The following is a 23,818-nucleotide window of genomic DNA, read 5'->3' as shown; positions in this document are numbered from 1 at the left end:
TAGGAGGCCAGTGCCCTATGCTACCTTTACAAATAAACTTGAGGCAAGATCTGTATAATAATTTTAAAAGGGTGCAAGGGAAAAGGACCAAGCCAAATATAAAGACCTATTAGGGTAACACCAAACTTCTCAGGTGAGACTCCAAAAGTCAGAAGGGTCTGTGTAAACGGAGATTGCTCCCTCATTTCCCGGCCACCCAGTCCCAAATAATCACACAGAAACTATATTAATTACAACACTGTTTGGTCAATAGCTTAAGTGTATCCCTAACTAGCTACTATATCCTAAATTAACCCATTTCTACTAATTGTGTATCACCACGAAGCTGTGGCCTACCAGTAAGTTTCTTGCATCTATTTCCTTTGGCAGCTACATGGTGTCTCCTTGACTCTGCCTACTCTCTATACATATTTCTGTTCAGCTAACCCACCTGGCTTTTCTCTGCTAAGTCATGGGCAAAAACAGCTATATTCATCAACTAATAAAAGCAACATATATATAGAAGGGCATCCCACATCATTTCCCCTTTTCTCTTTAAATAAAAAGGATTTAACTTTAACATAGTAAAATTATATATAACAGAATAGATACCAAGCAAGAATTACAGTTACAATATTTTTTGTGAGTCTAATGTTTTATATATAATTTATCTTTTATCATAACTGAGGAAAACTGCAGAGGCAGGAGGATCTCTGTGAGTTCGAAGCCAGCCTGGTCTACAAGAGCTAGTTCTAGGAGAGGCTCCAAAACTACAGAGAAAAAAAAAACAAAAAAAAAGAAAAATTCTAACTATAACTATTTGTATTCAACTCTTCAAAGACCCCAGAAAGATATAATATTACCTAAATTAACAGGACATGCATTGTAAGTAACTTCCAAAGTTCTAGAACTGACATCTCACTACCTTCTGGACAGATGTTCTACACTCTAAGAGACCACAGAGACCAGATCAGATCATTATAGTCAGCAAAATGTTCAATCACAATAGATAGAGAAAGAAAGGCATTCCAAGATAAAACCAAATTTAAGCAGTGTCTATCTATCAATCCAGCCCTACAGGAGCTAGAAGTAAAACTTCAGGCTAAAGAAGGTAACCAAGCCCAAGAAAACATGGGATGAAATAATTTCAGAATAGCAAATCAAAAGGTGGGGGAGACACATCACAACAAATAACAGGAATCAACATACGCTGCTCTTTAAAAACTTTCCGTATCAAAGGTTTCAAACCATCCCTACCCTACCCTCTGCCAAGAGACACAGACTAATGGGACAGATAGAAAAACAGGACCCATTCTCCTGTTACGTCCAACAAACACACCTTAACACTAAGGGCAGACCTCACCTAAGGGTAAAATGATGGAAAAAGATATTTCAAGCAAATGAACCTACAAAGTAAGCAGGTGTAGACATTTTAGTATCTAAAAAAAAAAAAAACAGACTAACCAGTAAAGATAGAGAAGGATATTACTACTAATCAAGGGGAAAATCCACCAATATGAGATATCAGTTCTTAACATCTATGCCCTAAAGACAAGGACACCCAAGTTTGTAAAAGAAATACTACTACATCTTAAATCACATACTTATCAACACACTGAGAGTTGATACCACATTCTCGCCAACTGACAGGACATATGGACATAAACTAAGAAGAGAAATATGGAGCTACATTATGGAATAAAACAAGTGGGCCCAATAAGTATTTATGGAACATTTCACCCAAACACAAAAGAATATCCCTTCTGAAAAGTGGGGGAAAGGTACAGCTCGATTAAAAACAATAAAGTATAAAATAAAAAAAAAAAAGAATATCCCTCCTCAGCACCTCATGGAACTCTATCCAAAATACACAAACTCAGACAAATTCAACAGATACATAAAAATCAAATAATATCCTGTGTCCTATCTGATCACTACATATTAAAACTGAAGAAAACAGAAATCTTAGAAATTTATAAAAAAATCAACAACTTACTACTGAATGAAAAATGGGTAAAGAAAAAATTAATAAAAACATCCTAGAATTGAGTGAAAATAAAGACATTAAAAAACCTAAACATTTGAGACATGACGAAGGAAGTTCTAAGAGGCAAGTTCATAGCACTAAGTGCCTACATAAAAAATTTGGAGTGATCTCATAGCAAAAAAAGAACTCACAATCAGAAGGAGTAGACAGCAAAAAATAATTGAACTCTGGGCTAAAATTAATAAAAGAGAAACAAACAAAATAACAACAACAACAAAAGTACAAAGAATCAATGAAACAGAGGTGGCTCTTTAAGAAAAATCAAATAGATTGACAAACTTAGCCAAATTAAATAGAAGGCAGAAAAATAATATTCAATCTAACAGTTATAGATGAAAAGGGGACATAATAACAGAATACTAGGGAAATTCAGAGAATAATAAGAACATACCTTAAAAACCTGTACTGCACCAAATAAGAAAATCTAAAAGAAATAGATAAGTTTCTTGATATATAACACCTAAAAATGTTAAATCAAGATCAGATAAACAATGTAAAATGACCTACAACCCCTATTAAAATCGAAGCAGTATTAAAAGTCTCCCAATCAAAAAGAGCCCAGGGCCAGTAGTGCAGAATTCTACCAGAGTTTCAAAGAAAAGTTAATGCTAATAATCCTTAATTTATTGCACAAAAGATAAACAGAGGAACATGGCCCAAATTTGCTTCAAGACCACAGTTATCATGATACCTAAAACACATAAAGGCCCCACAAATTTCACTTACGAACATAAATGCAAAAATACTCAATAAAATACTTGAAAGCCAAATCCAAGAACACGCCAAGAAGATCATCCATGATCAAGTGATCACATCCCAGAAATTCAGGGATGGTTCAACATACATAAATTAATAAATGTAATCCATCATATAAACAAACCAAAAGAGAAAAACCACACGATCATCTCATTACATGCAGAAAAGGTCTTTGACAAAATCCAACACCCTTTCAATTCAATCCCTATCACAATTCCAACACAAGTCGTCACTATTTTTAGAGGACAATTTTCTGCTTTATATGAAGAAGAAGGAAAAATAGGAGAGCTAAAATAACCCTGAATAAAAAAAGAACTGCGGACGGCATCACCATCCCCTACTTTAAGTTCTACAGAGTTATAGTAATAAAAGCAACATGGTAATGGCACAGAAATAGACTGGTTGATCAAAGGAATCGAACTGCAGAATTGAAGACCCGGGTATGAATCCACACAACTATGCACATCTGATTTTTTTTAAATAAAGAAGCCAGAAATATACATTGAACAAAAGATATCATCATCAACAAATGGTGCTAGTCAAAGTAGATGGCTGCAAATAGATCCATACTTATCACCCTGCACATAACTCAACTCCAAAGGAGTTCTCTGTGTTCACATTATATTTCTGAAATAAAAGGACACTCAGACTTCCGCAAGATCATTCCCTGACACATGAACAAGTACTATAACAACAGCGAACAAAGTGAGGACATGTGTGGGGTCTTGATGAGCTGCTCATTACAATAAATCATACATACTTTTTAATAAAACAGCACTCCTATCTAAGTGGAACTGGTCTGTAAAGATCCAGACATGCTCCTAAGAACAAGAGAAAGCAAAGGCATTTCTGCTGCAAACCCACAGCCAGGCAGAGCAGAGACTGCAGACTGGCTATCTGCAGCTGCAGCCAACCAACCCAGGGCTCTGTTTTCTACACCAGCAGTTTTGTGGTTGTGCTTAATCTAATACACTGCTAGTGTCTAAATCTTAGATAATATATTTGAAAAATCTTGTTCCTCTAGAAATGTGAAGGACTGGACTCTAGCCACACAACGTTCCTCTAGCAGAGCCCTACGGCCGAGAGGCGTTCCTCTGGGCCCTGTGGTGTTCAGCACACGGCACTTTCCTCAATTTCCTATAATGAGGCGCCTCGCCTATTTCTCCTTTGGTCTCCTGGCTGATGATGCCTGAAGCAAACTAAATCCACAACCACAATAGGAAGCAAGTGCTCAGCAGAAGTACTAGCTCTGACTTCCTACCTGATGATGGCCCACAACGGGAGAAAAGAACTCCGGGGTTTGAATAACATTCTATTTCACTTTTGTGGCAAAATTTGTGGCAAGATAAATGACAACCCTTTTTTTAACAACATTTTGTCTAAAATTTTTTGCTTGACTGTAACGCATACAATAAATATTGTAAATCATCTGTGCTTTCAAGGGTAAGAAATACTCTCGTGGGTTTTAATTTGTGGGTTGTTTGGTTTTTTGTATTTTCTTGGCTAATTTCTAAGCAATGTTTGTTCAAAGCAATCTTCACAAACATATAAAATCTAAATAATTACCAGTAACTTAAATTTTCCCCTATCTTTTTGTACTTCCAAACATACTTAAAATACATTTTTTTGCGTTTTTTTAATTAACCAACCATAAGAATGCCAGGAAGTTAAAAGTGCCAACCAAAAGCAGAAAATGAATCTGCTTTCTCATTTGAATGTTTTAAAAGTAAAAATGCAGCCTGATCAACAAACTGTGTGACTGTTATAAATTTGTAAATATATAAACATAAAACAAATTACTCCTCAAAAAGCTAGGAGTCTAAGGTTTAATTCTAAGATTATGTCCTAAATTCCAATGAAGACAAGAGGCAAAAGACAGATGCATACACCAAATCAGAAGCTCATCTGGTGGCGTCAGAAGACTCCGCCACACTTGGACTTCCACAATAGTGCTAATAAAATTTTTACATTCAAAAGTCAAAGGTTAAATAAAGGAAAGGAAATGCTTTTTGTCAAACAGTCAAACATCGGCTACCAGCCTGATTGATCAGCAGGAACCTAACACATAGTAATCAAATAAAAGGAAGGAGCCGGCCTTTCCTTAGGAAAACCTCTCATGACTAGAGGCTGCTTGTCCGCTAGAAAATTGACACAAAATGTGCAAAATTGAAACATTCTGCTTCTAGGGGATTTGTCTAAAGGAAGAGTGTGAAGCCTTCAAGTTCAGCATGAGTTACAGGTAGCAAAGAGGGCTACAAAAGCCTTAACCATAAATCTGCCTTCCTCGTTAGAGTATTTCATTTTGAACCCTTGGCGACATTTTTATAGTTGTAAAATTACGGTAATGAAATTAGAGAGGAAGAGTATGTCTTGAATCTTTGCTAGCATATGAAAGCAATTTTAAACATAAGCAATAAGACAAGTTAGTGATCTAAGAACAGCTTTGAAATCTTGCTAAATCAGGACAGACATTTCAGAGAAAGAACACTAACAACACAAGCCTCAAATTAAATGTCATTTTAATATTACACTGGACTAAATTTTAACTGTTCTTAAATAAGATAAATAGCAGTAAAAAACATATTAACTGCCAAAAAATAAGATAAGATAATTCTAGGAGAAAAGCAACACGTGGTTTTAGTAGCATGTGTGCAGAACCAACTTATCAGGAAAGTAAAAATAAAATTGATCATTGTCTGATTAATCATGTATGGTATTTCTGCATAGGAGAATATTACAGTCATCAGAGCTCTTATGAACTACTTTAAAAGTATCCAAGTATTTTTCAAATTTAAATACTGATAATAGTCATCCCTTAATTTGATTAACTGTACAGCAATATGTAAATATACCTTTGGTCATGAGGAAGTAAGACTGAAACATAAATGTCACAGTGCAAATATTCTATGTCACAAATATAAATGATTTGTATTTTCTTCTGTAGATCTCTCTGGATGCTCTGTGACTTGCTGGTGAAAGGATTTTGTCAAGTACCTCAGTAAGTCTTAGCTGTAGTAAGAACAAGAATTCCAATCAAAGGCTTTGCTAGTCTGACTGCAAACACTCCTTAAAGCTTCTTCAGTCTCTAGTCACAGCCAAAAGAACAGCTCCTCTCTCACCAAACTGGAAGCCTAGTCACAGATGTAAAAGTCTGAGAAATTGAGTAGCTCTGTAGACACTCTTACGTTCCTTCCCCAGATCTTTTCCACAAAAATAACTATTTAAATCTAAGTTTTAAATATGTGTAGAATGTATATTATATGTTTGTATAATGTTTATATTATCTCAAACTTTTTTCTGGTACATTCTATGTGTATGGTGGGAAGTGGTGGTGTACTCCTTTAATTCCAGCACTTGGGAGGCAGAGGCAGGTGGATCTTGGTAAGTTTGAGGCAGCCTCAAGATCCAAGACAGTCAGAGCTACACAGAGAAACCCTGTCTCGAAAAACAAAAAGCAAAGCAAAATAAACAAAACTAAAAAGGATAAAATCTACCAAGTATTGCTTCAAGGTAATAAGTTTTAGAAATATGTAACACATTTTTCAGCTAATAAACACTTCCATATTGACCGTTTTCTATGGAAATCAGAGAATATTTGGATTCCTAACTGTCACAGTCACCCCATCAACAAGTTATTTTTCTTTCAGAGATCACTATTTCACATCTTGATCTTAAATTAAATTTCAGTGGTGTAGAAAAAAAGACACCCACTTTTTGTTCTTAGTTCTATGGCACTGCCATGCTCAGGGGACCGCTTCCTGTGCCCACTCCAACACCTAGTAAGATAACTTCCCTTCCCTCAAACACACCACATATATTTACCTGATGAGAGATGATCTGGATACCATCCTACTAGTTTCTAACATAATTCCTACAGTTTTCACTTGGAGTTGATCATCTACATAACGATGGCATCTTAGAATATTAGAGCAACACAGTGCTGTAGTAAACAATTTTTACAATATTACAGTATTTCTTTTATCTTTTGAGATAACAATATAATTACATCATTTTTCCCTTCCCTTTTCTCCTTCCAAACTTTTTCATATACACTTCAATCTTTGTAAAATTAATTTATGGCCTCTTTTTTCATTAATTGTTGTTGCATACATATATTTATATTCCTAAACGTGCAAGTACAACATGACCATTCTGTAAAATGCTAAATGTTTATATGTGTTTCCATTGCTGAACATTGAATAAACAATGTAGCCACATTCCATGAAACTATTTTTAATAATAGTTTAATAATCCTTTGAGAATGTAATATAACATATTTTGATCATATTAACCCCAACTCTTCCCAGATCCACTCTCACACCATACCTACCCAACATTGTGTTCATTTTTTTTACTTTTCAAAAACCATTCAGTTCAGTATGTGTAACCTAAATATTCCTGGGGGCAGGGTTTGCCTTGGAGAGAGCTGTCCACCTATCAAGAGTCATACCCTTTAAGGAAATTGAATTTCCTTCCGTAGGAGGCTATAATTTACCAATAGCTCCCTAGCCAAGAGTGGGCACTTCTTGCCCACCTCACCACGGTGTGTGGTGTCATCCATAGGCTAGTGGTCCAGGATTCTAGAAGAAAGCAGGCTAAGCAAGCCATAGGAAGCAAGGTAGTAAGCAGCCCCCCTCCATGACCTCCTGCCTCCAGGATCCTGCCTGGTTTGGGTTCCTGCCCTGACTTCCTTCAGGAATGGACTATAGACATGGAAGTATAAGTCAAATAAACCCTTTCTTCCCCAACTTGCTTTTTGGTCAGGAAAATAAACATCTCCTGTTTTCTCTCATATGTGGATAGTAGATTGAAAACTTTAGATATGTACATTTCATTTGGACTAGCCATAGAAACTAGAAAAACAGTGGGAGAAAGAGATCGGGAATACAGTGATAAAGAGGGAAAGAGAATAATGGGACAGAACTAACTAAACACGGTGAGAAAGAGGAGAGCAGGGCAGATGAGGAAATATGGGGAGGGATAACTAATACTAAAGTGCACTAACTTTGAAGGACAAAGATGGAGACACCTCAGCAAGCCTGAGACACTTTTCTAATCCCAGAGGAAAGCAACACTATTTTAATTTAAAAAAAAAATCCAATAACCAATGATGCTCACTACGAAAGGCTATCTTATTAACATGTTTTTTACTTCTAATTTATTATATTCACAGGTAAAAGTATTTCTAACTCAGAAAGCCAACAAAACATTCAGCTGTTCTCACAAATGCACAAGTTTGAGTCAACATTACAACTACTACAAATTAATGACAAGTGGCTTACAGACACACATATATATACATACATATATATATACATAATTTAACAAGAAGCATATTTCATGTTTTATATTAATGTTTCCAAATAATGATAGCTTTCCTAAATTTAAAAACCATAAGAAACTTATATCAATTATGGTAAACATATAGTAATTATTTTGGCTTACTAACAGGTTCAATATATTCAAAATATTTTGAGATTAAAAGCAAGGCACATTTCAAACTCTTTAATTATAAACAGTATCATGAAATAAATTTGAAGGATACAGATTCAAATCTAAACAATTATGTCTATAACTTATTCTCAAATGGGTCATTAAAAATAATAGGGAAGACAAAAAGAGAAGGCATGAGGAGAGAGAGGATGTAACTGATGACTCTGGGGATGCACACACAGCAGCTCACTGTACTATGGAACTCTCTGTAAATTTTGATTTTTAGTGAAAATTTTCAAAAATTCGTAGAAAGCAATTAGAAAATGCATATTGTATTAGTTTTTCACAGAGAAAAAGCTAACCTTGTTAGAGTACACAAAAAATATGCGCCCCTTTAAACTTTAGCTTTGAAACTAGGATAAAAGAGACTCTATTAAAACTCTAAACCTCCAAATCCATTCCACTATCTAAACAATCTTCTTCAGCTAAAACTTCCAACATATGGACAAGTTGTGGCATTGCATGTCTTCAATTCCAACACTCAGGAGGCAGAAGCAGGCTCATTGTGAGTTTGAAGCCAGCCTATTCTACATAAGGAGTTCCATATCATACAAGGCTTGTGGGGGAGGGGGATCAACCTATACTTTGAAACATCAGGTTCTTTTGGGAAAAACATAAGTTTTAAGTAATATTATTACCAAGAATAAAAAAGTGATCTCTCAGTGAAAAGGACATATATTCTAAAATAGTTATCCATTTTGATTTGAATAAAGAAAAAGTTATTCAGCTCCAACATTTGTTTTATTAAACAATAGAACTCACTATATAGCAGAGACTAACCTCAAATTTGCAACCATCCTGCTTCTGCTTCGAGTACTGCTAATACAGACATGTACTACATGTCTCTCAGTGACTGACAAATAGAGCTCAGTAGGAGAAGCCACACGCTTTATACCAAGGTGCTCTGGTTTGAATGACATGTCCCCCATGGTTCAGGCGTTTGAACACTTCATCTCCAGTAGGTGCCTGTCTTAGTAGTTTCAGAAGGGATGGCCTTGCTGGAGAAAGTATTTCACTAATCCACCAGCTTTCATAGTTAAAAGTGCTGACACCATTCTGAGTTGGCTCTCTTATTTCCTGATTATGGTTTGAAATGTGAACTTTCAGCTGTTTCTGCCATCATACCTGCTGCCTGCGGCCATGTTCCCTGCCATGAGGATGATGAGCTCTTATCCTCATATCAAAACCATAAGCACAAGATAAACCACAGCAATAGAAAAGTAATAATATAAAAGGCTTCTTTTATATGTTCATCTGAAAATGGAATACTATTTTTCTATAATCATTTCTATTGAGTCTAGAATTGACAATTTCTATAATATATGTACATATGTACGTATGTATATATGAGTAAAGAATTCTACCTTTTTTATAGGCTATATCCAGATTCTTTGTTCACCAAGACATCTTATAGGAACTCTGAGTTTAAACACTTCTTTTTCAACTACCAACAAATCACAGTCCTTTGCAGGAGGGGACTATGAAATCTAGCAAGATCATCACATAACTAAAGCCCTATTTATTTCCAACTTATTGTTTCCACTGGGACAGGTAGGAGCTGCAATTAGCAGATATCTCCATTTCTCAAAAAAAATAGGAATATAAATTTTATTTAAAAAGTCCCTAAAGCACAGAAGGTTAACAACATCTTTTAAACTTTTTAAAATTATAAAAAGTTACTTTATTTGGATTTTTTGAAATCCCAAGCATGATAACACAAAAAAGCAAGATACTTTATTTTATAGTCAAGTTTTGATTATAATTACTCACCTAAGAATACATAAACAAATTCTGCCTCCTGATGTGAGTCTGCAGAACCCAAATCTCTGCTTACTTTCAATGTCTGTCAGTACGAAGGTAAAGTGCTGTCCAACTTGATTCTGAGATGCCCTAAGATAAAACAACATCACAGCATTGATGATTTTCTTGAAGATAAAAAAGCTTGACTAGTATTTACATTGGCTTCACCCTCCCAATACTGGGTTCTAGAATCTGGCATGAGGATAACGAAAGGTGCATGAATCTATACTCAACTCAATCAACTCATGAGTCATAAGTCCAGCATCACAGTAAGTTCTAATGGCTCATGGTTGGAGCAGATCAACAAATCAAATGCCTCACTCGGAAGTGAAGGCTCATCTTACATTTTCAGAAGAGTAAGTTATCCATAAAATACATCATGAAGTTGGAGCCATGGTTACTCGCTCTGCAGAAAAATCAATAAATTTAGTCTCTACACTCATCTCTAGCATCTCTCTCATCTAAGGTATTCTTTTCCCAAATTGTAAATGCTTGGAAAGCAAATCATATTGCTTCATTGTCTGATGGTGACCACCATCATGTTGAATTGTTTCTTCTGTTGACATTCTTACCCAATGTAGTACCATCTCAACAAGCACGACTGGTATTTTTCTTAGCATTATCTTTTAGAACTATCAATACACTACAGAATCAAACACCAACTCAAAAGAATACACTTCCTACTAAAGAAGCCTATCTGAGTTTTACCTGATTTTGAAATAAATAGGTTAGAACTCAATAGCATGTACCACTTCTGCATAAGAGATGATATAAGTCACTAGACAAATGTTTATCTCTGCTTAAAATTCATCAACACACTTCCAGATACTGGCTCATAAAACCAGAATAGAACTCAAAGTTCTTTGTCCCAAAATAAAATACTGACAACATATAAATTTGGTTTTAAAACAGACATATGGATTTTTAAAAGCTGAAAAGTTACTGCTAGTATTCTAAAACTGCAAATTATTTGTCACAAAATGCCAGCTACTAAACCAGTACAAATCTAAATGGACAGGGAATTTCATAAACTTCAAATAAATCCTCTAGTGATTAACATATGTCCTAGTGTTCAAGATAACCTCTTGTAGTTTTTCTTCCTTTATTTTGTTCTTACTATTGATTTAATACTATAATTTTGACGTAAGACAGAAGAACTAATACTCCAGAAAAAAGGTAAGAAAATATTTTTTCATTAGCAATATTTATTAGTAGTAACTAGCATATACTATTAGATCACTTTACAGTCTATACACTAAAATTTCAATCTCAGTCCCACTAATCCTTGGCAAAATGTCTCCCTAAAATAAATTGTCTTTTAAAAATTTTGTATATAACACTCAAATAAAACTAATAATAGTGATAAATCACATGAAATACAATAAATGTCACTATGTCCAGAGATATCTTATCTATTTATTATACTAAATTCCAACTACAAACAAAAAGTTCACTTAGTATTTGCAGTGAAATAGAAACACAATGAAATTGTCAAAGCTACTGGGGAAGTTTCCTACAGCTGCCGCAGTAACACCCTGTTCTATGTTGCTGTTCTTGGGAGACAACTGAGTTCACAACATCACACAGAAGCTTTTCCAATTAGGGTGAACTGGCAATAAAAGCAGGGTACAGACATCTAGTTTTAAAACACTATCTGAAGGCCCTGATCAATGACATTTTTTTTCTGCTAGTTCTTATAATCTATACCTGAAGAACAAAAAAAAGAAATATAATCTGTGGTCAACATTGCTTTAAGACCTCCTCACTGGCCATGGCAGAGGAAGGAAAAGACTAATCTGAAAGACAATATCTAACTATCTAATTCTGAACCTCTCCTCTTCAGTGTGTGAACAGAAACCAATGAAGGTATGTGTCATTTTCTTACCATGTGTGCAATAAAAGCAAAAAGTCATCTTAATTATGAACTTATACTGTACCTTTCCACATCAAAGGGAAAACAGAACTTGGGCACGCTCTGCAGTACTTCCTACAAATGCAAATTCAAAAAGAGAATGCTTTAGAATGTTTTTTAAATGCAGTTAAAACTTTTTGAGACATTTTCAAGGAGTGGATGAAGTATTTTTAAGACAAAGACACAGGTTCTCAGACTGCAATAATTGATTATTAAAAAGGAATTAAGTGTGTGCTTTGGCAGATTGCACTGACAATGCCCGGAAGCCCCAGGAGGGAAAGGCCTGGCCTGAAGGGTATTAACACCCTTGGCATCCCCGCTGGGATCCCCTTCAACAAGGCCATATGGATCTCACAAGAAGCACTGCACCATATGGGCAAGCTGTGTCTGCTGCTACTTGTACCACAGGCTAGCCACAGGGACTTTTCACAGATTCTGGCTCAAAAATATAAACGTTGTTTCAATTAAAATGCAGGCAGAGAAAAGGAAATGGAGTTGGCAGCGGAATGAATTACTGAGAAGTATAACAACTCTGCATGTCCCAAACTCAAATGTTTTCTTAATTAAAAACTTTGTATAGATTCTAAAATATACATTTGCATGTTTAAACACTTTCTACTATATTTATCCCAAATAGTCCTCTTAAATATGTATCTTAAAATAAGTATCTATTAAAATATTGATAAATAGTAATATATTAAATATTAAAAATGAATGTTTTATGAAAATAGACACAATCTCATTAAAAATCTAGAGATATTTATTAAATTACAACAAAATGCAAACAATTATTAGATAGTAGGAAAAATAAGAAAAAAATTTCTTCGATGTATCTGAACAACACATTAAAATTTAATTTTGAATCTAAAATTCCATCTATAATTACAGGCATCATAAAAATTAAAGTCAAATGATCTCATAAAGGAGCAGAAACTAAAAACAATGCCTGTTAAGAAACAAAGGAGAAAGTATCTTAACAAAGCAGTCACTTCCACAATTACATTTTACCAGTAAAATCAGTCAGATCCAACAACATAAACCTTCTATAGAAATACACTAGGTATTTTTAAGTGAATTTCTTATTTTAAATATATATATATATATACAGCAATTATCAGTTTAAAATAGTAGAAATCCAATAGCAATACCTAAGAAAGCTTCAAGAGAACTAACCCACAGAAGCATAAAGAAAAGCTCTATATTAAGGGGAAAAAAGCATCCTAGCCTTAGGGCAAATATGCAAGCTTGTTATCAATGTACCATTAAAAAAGTTTTAGCACAGGCCCGTGTGTAGAGAAAGTTACCTTACTCTTTATAATATTTTGCTAAATGAAATTAAAGAAGTCATTAGACATGAAATAAATGACTGAAAACAGCTTACTACCAATAAGGACAGTTGTTTTCATTTGACTATTGCTTAATTGTTATCTTGTGTCATATAACAGGAAGTCATTTACCGTATGTACTACACCTATAAAGAGTCGTATGATAAACTCTTGCAAAATTACCCACATAAACCATAAACAATAAAAAAACATTCAAAGTCGTTGTCTACCTCTGAGTATATGTAAATTAGCTGTATATTTCACATAAATTTTAATGCTCAAATTAAGAAGGAAGCCTCTCACTTCGTTGCTTAATCTTTCACAAACACCCCCTCTTTTCCATAAGCAACATGCATGCAACACACTTCTGCAGAACAGCCTCAGCTCGCTTCCCAACTGGCAGCAGCATCCCTCAGGGGACAAGTCTTTAAACCTCTTCACTCTTTAATATTCAACCAGCCAGCAGGTCTACAGACGAGTGTATAAACAGTATAGGGGAAAGCTCCTCTCAGCTTATGTCAGTGACAGAGTGGTTATGCTGCTGCCTATTCTGCCCTGGCAGTGAAAGCAGGGGGCACAAAGACCAATAGCTGAAGTCCTCCGAGCTCCTAGGACTTAGTGTCTTCATTAATTGTAGGTGCAATATAAACTAAGATGACTTTAAACAGAAAAGGGTGAAAAGAGGGAAAAGCATTCAGATAGCTCTTGCTCTCTGAGTCACTTTATAATAGTGATAAATGAAAATATGTCTATGTATATTAGAACTAAGTGTGAGGTTGTATATTCGCATTCTCTCTCACACACAGCTCCTTCTAGACATGTATTCACAGGTTAGTTAGATTTGCCACTCTGCTGACCACAATTTGGGTATTTCTACAGAAACTTTCTTAACCAAGAAAATTTGAGTTTCAGAATATTTCGGGAGGCAGAGGCAGGTGGATCTCTGTGAGTTCGAGACCAGCCTGGTCCACAGAGCTAGTTCCAGGACAGGCTCCAAAGCCACAGAGAAACCCTGTCTCGAAAAAACCAAAAAAAAAAAAAAAAAAAAAAAAAAAAAAAAAAAATATTTCTAATTAAAATAGGTTATTCTCACACAAAAGCATCATAATTGCTAACATATGTCAAAGATAAAATCAAAATAACCAACAGAATGAACTAGAATATAAAATTTTCCAGAACAAAGTACCAATGGGCAATAACATACATTTTATACATGTTCCAAAATAAGACATCTAATTATCATATTAATGACTGGAAATAACTCATGGAAACATCTTTCTTGGGTGTTTGTCCCACAGAATGTAGCTCACCTATAGCAGTGATTCTCAACCTTTTCTAAAATATAGCTCCTCATGTTGTGGTGATTACAAACCATAAAATTATTTTTGTTGCTACTTCATCACTAATTTTGCTGCTGTTATGAATTGTAATGTAAATGTCTGATATGCACAATATCTGATATGCAACCCCGTGAAAGGGTCATTTGACCCAAAGGGGTCGTGACTCATGAGTTAAGAACTGACCTACAGGCTTGCAAAGAAGCCATCTTTGTGAGAGAGAAGAGTAAATGCTAGTATCGGATGGACAGTCTGCTCAGCCCAGGAAGCTCCATGCAGCATCTAAGATGAAACAGGCCTTTAAGAAACAATCTACTTATTGTCGTTGTTGTTTTGTTTTTTGAGACAGGGTTTCTCTGCAGCTTTGAAGTCTGTCCTGGAACTAACTCTTGTAAACCAGGCTAGCCTCGAACTCACAGAGATCTGCCTGCCTCTGCCTCCTGACTACTGGGATTAAAGGTGTGCACCACCACTGCCCGGCAAGAAACAATCGACTTTTAAAAAATCTAAAATCCACAATGACAACGGTCTTAGAACTGTTTTAGAAAGACTATAAGATGAAACACATCACTTCTGCAACCTATTTCCCCTTCCACTTTCCCCAGCACTTCCTCCTGAGCAAATGCAAGAGCTTACTGAAGCTCCACACTTCCCTCTTTCCTGTTCTGCATAGAAAATCTAATATATACACCATGACTTCAACTTTATGTATTCTAACTTCTTACAGCTTAGGCAGTTTTATGAAGTCCACAGTTCATTCTCTCTCTCCCTCTCTCTCTTTCTCTCTCCCTCCCTCCCTCCCCCTTCTCTCTCTATACACACACACACACACACACACACACACACACACACACACATATTTACTTTACCACATCACTTTCGGAACAGACCAACACCTCACACTTAGGATGTTTACAACTGAAGTTACAGTGACACCATCCTCTCCAAAGACACAAAACCCAAAAATATGGCAATCATTTATATCCTTCCCCTGAGACTCTCATATATAATCAATCATTCACCAAGATCATTAATTAAATTTCATAATTATCTTGCTTTCCATAGCTGCATTTGACAAAGTGCCTCTTTCAGTAAACCTCCAAGCCTCCACTCCTGAGACTTTAGATTTTATCTAGCAGGAGCAGAAATAGCCTCAACTGGAAGAGATGCAGGATGGAATGGTTGGGTCTCCTCTGACAGTCAGCACACCCAATCTTGAAGCTTTCCTGTGGATAATCACTGCTCCTCCAATAAACAGTGTAATAAGTGAGCCTAGAGCAGAGTTCAACAGCAGGTTGCAAGATAATAAAGAACAGCTGAACTCCCAAAAGCAGAGATGATGTAGATTCAGTGAGGGACTATTAACTCAGCATCTCCCTCCAGGAATCAGCATTGTCTTTCCTGGTCTACTCTAAACTGACTTTTGTCCTTTCCATGCAGTCGTGGCAGGAGCCATGAGCATTCAGCACATTACACAAGGACACAGCAGCAGTAGCCAGTACCCAGTGAAGAAAGCATCTCAAGTCTCACTTTTCCATAAGCCCACCACGTGGTATCGAGTTAGGCCCAAAGCCACAGCCCCCTTCCGAATTAATCATGCAAGGTAGACAGCTATCTATGAGGCTCACCACAGACAAGCTAAGAACAACCAGAATCCAGACTCATTTGCTTTCAAATAAAATCTTAACACAAGTAATTACAAAGATTTTAGTGAACTAAATGTTCTCCACAATAATAGTACACAAATAATAAATTCACACTAAAGTTTTAATGTACATGTAAACACAGTATTAAATGAGAATAGTTCTCAAATATCATAATTGTATTTTATTTAAAAAGAAAAAACTTCCAGAATCATCTTTACAACAAAGTTCTACCTAGCAATTTTAATTCAAACTTTTCAAAAATGGCAGTTTTCTAAAGATAATATTTGAATATAATCTAGGGCAAATAAGAAATAATAAAATGTAGGCATTCGATCTACCTGTGCTTTATAAAAGGGAGCAATAAATTCTACCAAAATTTAAAAAAAAAAAATCAAGCACTACTCAGCCGCAATAGTTTGGGTAACAGAACTGAGCTCAAGCCCCACAATGTGCACTGAGATGTGGCAGGGCATCTCCGAGACGGCGAGAGAAACTGTGGGTCACACTCCATCCTCCATCCTCCGAGGGCAGACAGGCACACACGACCTGGGGACTCAGTCAGGGCTATACCTTATTACGGAAGAGGCTATAGGAAATTACAGAGAGCCTCAGAGTCTTAAAGAAGTGTTTTCAACATACAGATTCTATTTAAAACTTGAGAAAAATATAAAAAGCAGGATAACTGAGCCCAGTATGATATTTTTCCTCTTGGTTTTCACTTTTTTTTTTCTGTTTGGCTATTTTAATTAGAAATATTAAACTCATATTTACCCTCCTCAAATCAGAAGACACACTGAATGTTTTCATATTAATATTGTTTAGATGGTTAATTCAAATTAACTTCACTATCAAAACTTCAAAATAAATTTTTATCATTAGAAGACTTGAGAAGGTCCATGAAGCAGATGCAGCGAGTGAGGAGAGAGCTATGTGGTATGTATTTAAAGAGACTGCTGGTAAGATTCTGTCAACTTGACACAAACTAGGGCCATCTGGAAAAAGGAACTGAGAAAATGCTTGTGTGAGCCTGGCCTGTAGGAGTGGTTTTCTCCCTTAGTGACTGATATGGGAAGAACCAGTCCACTGTTGGCAGTGCCATGCCTGAGCAGGTCGGTGGGCCTGGACTATATATTTAAGAGCTGTGTTGGGTCTGTTATGTGAGTTGGTTTTACTTGAAGCTATCAAAATACTTTCTTTGTTCTATGCATTTAGTATTTTAATTTGATACAATATGGGAGTTTGTTTACCCAGTGTCCTCTATTTGTTGATTTTAAATGCCTCTCGTACCTAATTTGGGAAACATTTTGCTATAATTTTACTCAAAATATTTTCTCTCTATTTAGCATTAAAATTTTTTCTAAGCTCACAACTCTTAGATGTGTTATTTCCATAAGTGACAACATGTCAAATGTGATCAGTCTTCAAGTTTTAATATTCTGTGCTTCTATTCTACTGTTGAAGTTTTCCACTGACTTACTGAACTTTTCATTTCCAGTTTTCCAGTTGGTTTTTCTTCCATATTTCTATTGATTTACTGAATTCTAATTTTCATATCCTGTAGTGACTTCTGTTGTTGTTTTCTTTGTTGTCACACAGAAATCATTTTTAGTGTCTTCTATGATTCTCTGAGGGGTGTGCGTGCGTGTGTGTGTGTGTGTGTGTGTGTGTGTGTGTGTGTGTGTTGGCCCATGCTTCATGCACTCTTTGATTTCTTCTGAATGATTTGCCTGAGATTTCATCTGACAGTCTCATTGGAGGCCATTACTGTGTGATGAGTAAGCTTTGGAGGAGCTGGACTGCCTGGAGTTTTCACACTTCCTGTGTTATTCTCACTGAGATGTGCTCACGTGGGATTATGCCACAGGATAAATTGGTTTAAATCACTTTTATTTAACAGAGATGTTGGCAATGTTCAAGAGAATCAAGGTTGTAGTAGGGCTGAGGTATTATTCTGTTCTGTTACACTATGGTAGAACGTCAGAGAATAGTGTCTTCAAAAACAGCCACTATCAATGGGTAGATCATTATGGAAACACAGTCATAACCAAAAAATAAGCAAACTTAAGTGCTCATCATTTATGAAATAAAGGAACACTGATCATAATGAAGCATACAATAATATTGGTTACTATGAGTGAGTGGGAAGCAAAAAGGAAAAAAATCAGACTAGTAATTAGTATTGTGTTGTTGACAAAAAAAAAAAAAAGGTACAGAGGTCTAGGGCTATAGTACCCTGATCTCTTTCATCTGATCTCAGAAACTACCTATGGCCAAGTCTCAACAATATTTGGAGGAGAGAAAATACAGGAGGAAAGTGAAGGGGAGAGGTACTGACAAGTGATGTCGGACACGCGGCAGTTTTACCTAAAGGTAGAGTGAAAGGACTAGTTGGAAAAGAAATCCAATCTAAAAATAATTGGAGAGATGGTACAGTGCACGTGAAATAAAAGAGGGGAGTTTCAGCATTAATTAGGAACGGACAAGAGGAAAAGACAATAAGTGTGTCAACCAAAACTAAGGATGTATAACAAAAGCCTTTGAAAATAAGTTAGTTGCAAAATACAACTTTAGACAAAGGGAGTTCAAAGGGAATGATCTTGCATGGGTGAACAATGGTGCTCCAGGAGACACAGGTTACTAGATAAAATCACAGGACCAGCCATAGGAGACTTCCCTAGCAGTTCTTTTCCTTTTTTATGGATTTTTATTCAGCAATACACCTTTCTCTGCTTCCCTCCCTGCCTCTCTCCTCCCCTTCAATCCTCTCCCATGGTCCCCATGCTCCCAATTTATTCAGGAGATCTTAATTTTTTCTACTTCCCACATAGATTAGATCTATTTATGTCCTCTCAGGGTCCTCATTGTTATCTAAGTTCTCTGGGCTTGTGATTTGTAGGCTGGTTTTCTTTGGTTTTTTTTGTTTAAAAACCACTTTGAATAAGTATATATGATATCTGACTTTCTGGGTCTGGGTTACCTCACTCAATGTGATGTTTTCTAGATCCATCCATTTGCCTGCAAATTCCAAGATGTTTTTTTCTGCTGTGTAGGACTCCTTTGTGAAAATATACCACATTTTCTTTATCTATTCTTTGGTCGAGGGGCTTTTAGGTTGTTTCCAGATTCTGGCTATGACAAACAATGCTGCTAGGAACATAGTTGAGCACATGTCCTTGTGGCATGATTGAGCATCCTTTGGATATATACCCAAAAGTGGTATTGCTGGGTCTTGAGGAAGGTTGTTTCCTAATTTTCTGAGAAATCGCCATAATGATATCCAAAGGGGCTGTACCAGCTTGCACTCCCATCAGCAATGCAGGAGTGTTCCCTTTACCCCACATCCTCTCCAGCATAAGTTGTCATCAGTGTTTTTGATCTTGGCCATTCTTACAGGTGTAAGATGGAATCTCAGAGTTGTTTTGATTTGTATTTCTCTGATGACTAAGGATGTTGAGCATTTCTTTAAATGTCTTTCAGCCATTTTAGATTCCTCTGTTGAGAGTTCTCTGTTTAGGTCTGTGCTCCATTTTTTTTTATTGGATTATGTGTTCTTTTGATGACCAATTTCTTGAGTTCTTTGTTTATTTTGGAGATCAGACCTCTGTCTGACGTGGGGTTAGTGAAGATCTTTTCCCATTCTGTAGGCTGTTGTTTTTTTTGTCTTGTTGACTGTGTCCTTTGCTTCTCAGTTTCAGGTGATCCCATTTATTAATCGTTTCTCTAAGTGTCTCTGCTACTGAGGTTACATTTAGGAAGTGGTCTCCTGTGTCAATGCGTTTAAGTGTACTTCCCACTTTCTCTTCTATGAGGTTCAGTTTGGCTGGCTACATGTTGAGGTCTTTGATCCATTTGGACTTGAGTTTTGTGCAGTGATAGATATGGATCTATTTTCACTCTTATACATGTTAACATCCAGTTAGTTCTAGTAGTTTTTGACCAGGGAGTCCTCAGAAACCTCCAGAACAACACTGTTTATGGCCAATGCCTTTGGTTACCCACCATAACTGCATGGAAAGGTCCTGCAGTTATAGACACCACACACTTTGGCTGTAGGACATAGAGAATTCAAGACTTCTCTCTGTTTCCTGCTTTCATAGTGCAGGAAAGAGCTATGGACCCTGCTGGAGGAGAGAAAACACCACAGGTCTTAGCAAGTACTGGACTCACATGGTGCAATACTGACCTGTCAAATACCACGCGCTCGCTGATACAATACTGTACTACTGTTATAGGGTAACTAAATGTTTTCTGATTGGAAACGAGGCTTGCTCCACAGAAGGGAATTTCATGGTTGGTACTAAAATATAAATAAGTATTTATATTCACAGTCTAGGGCTGTTCTCAACCTTTTCTAAAGAGCTTCTTTTTGCAGTGGGCAGAAGTTAATGATCAAAGTGCTGAGCTTAAGAACTGAGCATGAGGGGCTGGAGAGATGGCTCAGAGGTTAAGAGCATTGCCTGCTCTTCCAAAGGTCCTGAGTTCAATTCCCAGCAACCACATGGTGGCTCACAACCATCTGTAATGAGGTCTGGTGCCCTCTTCTGGCTTTCAGGCATACACACAGACAGAATATTGTGTACATAATAAATAAATATTAAAAAAAAAAGAACTGAGCATGAGTGCTCAGTGCTAAATGGGACAGCGAGCTGTACACACACACACACACACACACACACACACCAAAGTTCAGAGAGCATTGTGGGAAAGGAGGCAGAAAGAACATAAGAGCCAGAGGGAAAACAATGCTATGAAGTGCTGTCTTCTGGACATGACACAACTGTCACTCTCATGAATTCACAGCAGCTGTGGTCACCCCAGGCCCCACCTTTTACTGAGAAGCTATTGGCAATAGACAGCTTGGGGGGAAAGAGAATCACTTTTTTTCCCCTGAGGATGTGACCACTGACCAGTAAGTTTTCCATACTCTGGTGGATGGCCTCATGCATTCGCATATGGGCAGCTCAACTCGACCTAGTGAGCTAGCCAAAAAAGAACAATCAAACAAACAAACAAAACATGAGGTTAGAGGTTTGGGCATGCTACAGGCTACAGGAGATATGAGGGAAGCTGGAGGGAGGAGAGGGGATTACATACAGTATCTCATTGTCATCGTACACATACATGAGACTCTGTTTAACTGGGTATTAAATAAAAGATAAAAGTGAAGAGAGGGCTGGATAAGGGCATAAAGTACTAATACAGCCCAGCTTGCATGCCAATTCCTGTCTCTCGTCTTCAGGAATTCCTTTCTGAGGTTTACAGGTGTCTGTCACACACCTGTGCATTCCTTTGTGAGGCTGTGTCACAGATACTGGTAATCCTTCAGTGTTCTTTGGTGATCCTTCAGAAATAAGTTAGTGAATGCTGGCTGGCCCTGACCTCAGAGAAGTCCCCTGGGAGTTGCCACACATAGGTTGGTTCCATCTTCATGGGTCAGATGATGAATGTTGGCACTACCCCAGTGTGATCCTTCCGAGTGTCCATCTCTACTCTTCTTAGTCTCCAGTACTGACTGGGTCTTTACCTGACTGAATATTATGTTTCTTACTCTAAGATTGTGCTGTCTTCTGAGGACAATCATGCTAAGTGAAATAAAATCTTGCAGAAAAATAAATGAAGTATCTGAAACAGCAAAATTCACCAAAGCAGAAAGTGGAATGGTGCTCAGCAGACTAGGGATAATGTCCACCTGCGTGAGCTAAGTTCCAGAGACCTCTTATACTTGTACGCATGGCACACAACAGGTGTAAAGTACTTCTTCCTACACAACAGAGACACTAGAGAAGATTGCAGATACACCCTTCACCTTATCTATTTGACTTTCCCTTAGTGCAGTTTGAACAAATACAAGAAAGCCACCATGTCTCAAGCAAGTTCCTAGCCTTCAGTTACTATCCTAGTGCACAGATGAGCAAGTGGAAACACCTGATTAAATGCCCTTTCTCATTATTTACTTCTTATATACCAAGAGCAGGAAGCATAGGCATGAAGTTCTACATCGTCTGGCTCAATCTCCTGTGTATCTGTCCTCAACACAATGTTTACACACTTCACACCAACTTTCCACAGTTCTTCAGAGCAAGGCTTGTGCTTTACATTCGTGTTACTTCTCCATGCCCCAAATCTCAAAACGTGGGGCTTATTCCCTAGCTGAATAGTGAATCTAGTCAAAGTGTTTTGCTACTGAATTAACTCCAAATAAGCTTTCTAAATTTTTGCAATTCAAAATGCAAACCATTAAATGATCCTAAACAGCCAGCAGGAGTCTCTAAAATATAAAAGAGGAAGGAAGTTAGATATATATTACCCATCTCCTACAGAACAAAACAGTTACAAAAAGCCATAGCACATAAGGTTATCAAAGTAACTTTCTCATTATGGAATCACAGAAATAGCAGGGGTCTGTAGAAGCAGATATCCTTGTCGTTAAACTTCACCTCCCAGACTCTCTTGCACTGGTGAATTCTGTGTCACCACCTTTCCTGAAGCACAGTTAGATTCTCCTAGTACTTGAAGGATACATACACTAGAAAACCTAGCACAGTCAAACTGGAAACATACAGCCTTAAAGCTGTGGTCTTCTTCCCAGAGTCTCCTTTATACACCTGAATGCTAACTCTTCACTAATATTGAGTTTCAAACTGCACACGTTTGATTTTCTTTGTACACAAGTGTATCAAAAACTAACTAAAGATGCATGAATCCCTGTGTCTATGTTTTGTGAAAATGACTGCTACACTCCATTGGTCTCTTATTCTAGGCAAACAGGTTTAAGATAAAAGTATATATTATCAATCAGTACAAATCAAAATAAGTTATAATCACTATGGAAAAAACACAATGGAACAAACATAAAATTGTATAATATTTGGATAGCTGTTTAAAGAAAACTGAATAATTTATATTTTAAATAAAATATTCAGTAGTACAATTTGTTAAAGAAAATATGTAAGAACCAGGAAGCTGATTTTTGCAAATAGGTCTATATAAAAAGGGCCAGAATTAGTGTTCTCCTTAAAGTATTTATACTGAACATCCGACATTATACTTCTCAAGACTTAAAGTGTCTAGCATATGTAAAGTCTATTAAAATGCACATAAGTTATCTGAATCAACATGAAAATATACCTAATAAATATTGCTATTCATCTGGCTCTTTTAGTTCTCTCTTAATATACAAATGCATTTCTTTTCTCCAAAATACAGCAGCTGGGAATGAAAGAAAGATTTCAAGTGATCATTTTTACATCATATTCCATCATCTTTTCATTGGTTTCTCTGAGCTTTCCTTTGAGGGAGCCCCTTTCTTTAAAAAGAGGTTTCTTTTTAGATCAATCCATATTTCCATAATCCACACTGCAGTTTCCTCCTCTTCTCCCCAGGGTGGACTAGCCCCCGCATCCCCAACTATGGCTTACAACTGTCATTAAGCCCTACAACAATAACAAGACAACAAAAGAGCGGGTGGGTATGAGGCTAGCTAGTACCATATGCTGACCAAGCTCAGCATTTTTAGCTGCTAT

The 23,818-nt window shown here is 36.6% G+C and overlaps 1 protein-coding gene across 3 annotated transcripts in view; it reads right to left on the bottom strand.

The window, feature by feature from the left end:
* Positions 1 to 23,818, bottom strand: part of Dennd1b (DENN domain containing 1B) — a 234,093-nt gene that overhangs the window by 147,991 nt on the left and 62,284 nt on the right. For all 3 annotated transcript variants that reach the window (XM_041648352.1, XM_041648351.1, XM_041648353.1), the window contains exons 4-5: positions 12,013 to 12,062; positions 10,046 to 10,165 (exon numbers count right to left, since the gene is read on the bottom strand). In XM_041648352.1, the coding sequence (XP_041504286.1) occupies positions 10,046 to 10,165; positions 12,013 to 12,062 (170 nt within the window). The remainder of the gene's footprint in view (positions 1 to 10,045; positions 10,166 to 12,012; positions 12,063 to 23,818) is intronic.

This window comes from Microtus oregoni, unplaced genomic scaffold, assembly GCF_018167655.1.
Source record: "Microtus oregoni isolate MIOR12 unplaced genomic scaffold, Mior012 000003F_ref0000135, whole genome shotgun sequence".
NCBI classification, from domain to species: Eukaryota; Metazoa; Chordata; class Mammalia; order Rodentia; family Cricetidae; genus Microtus; species Microtus oregoni.
The sequence above is the reverse complement of the archived record's forward strand: the minus strand, read 5'-3'. Positions and strand labels throughout refer to the sequence as shown.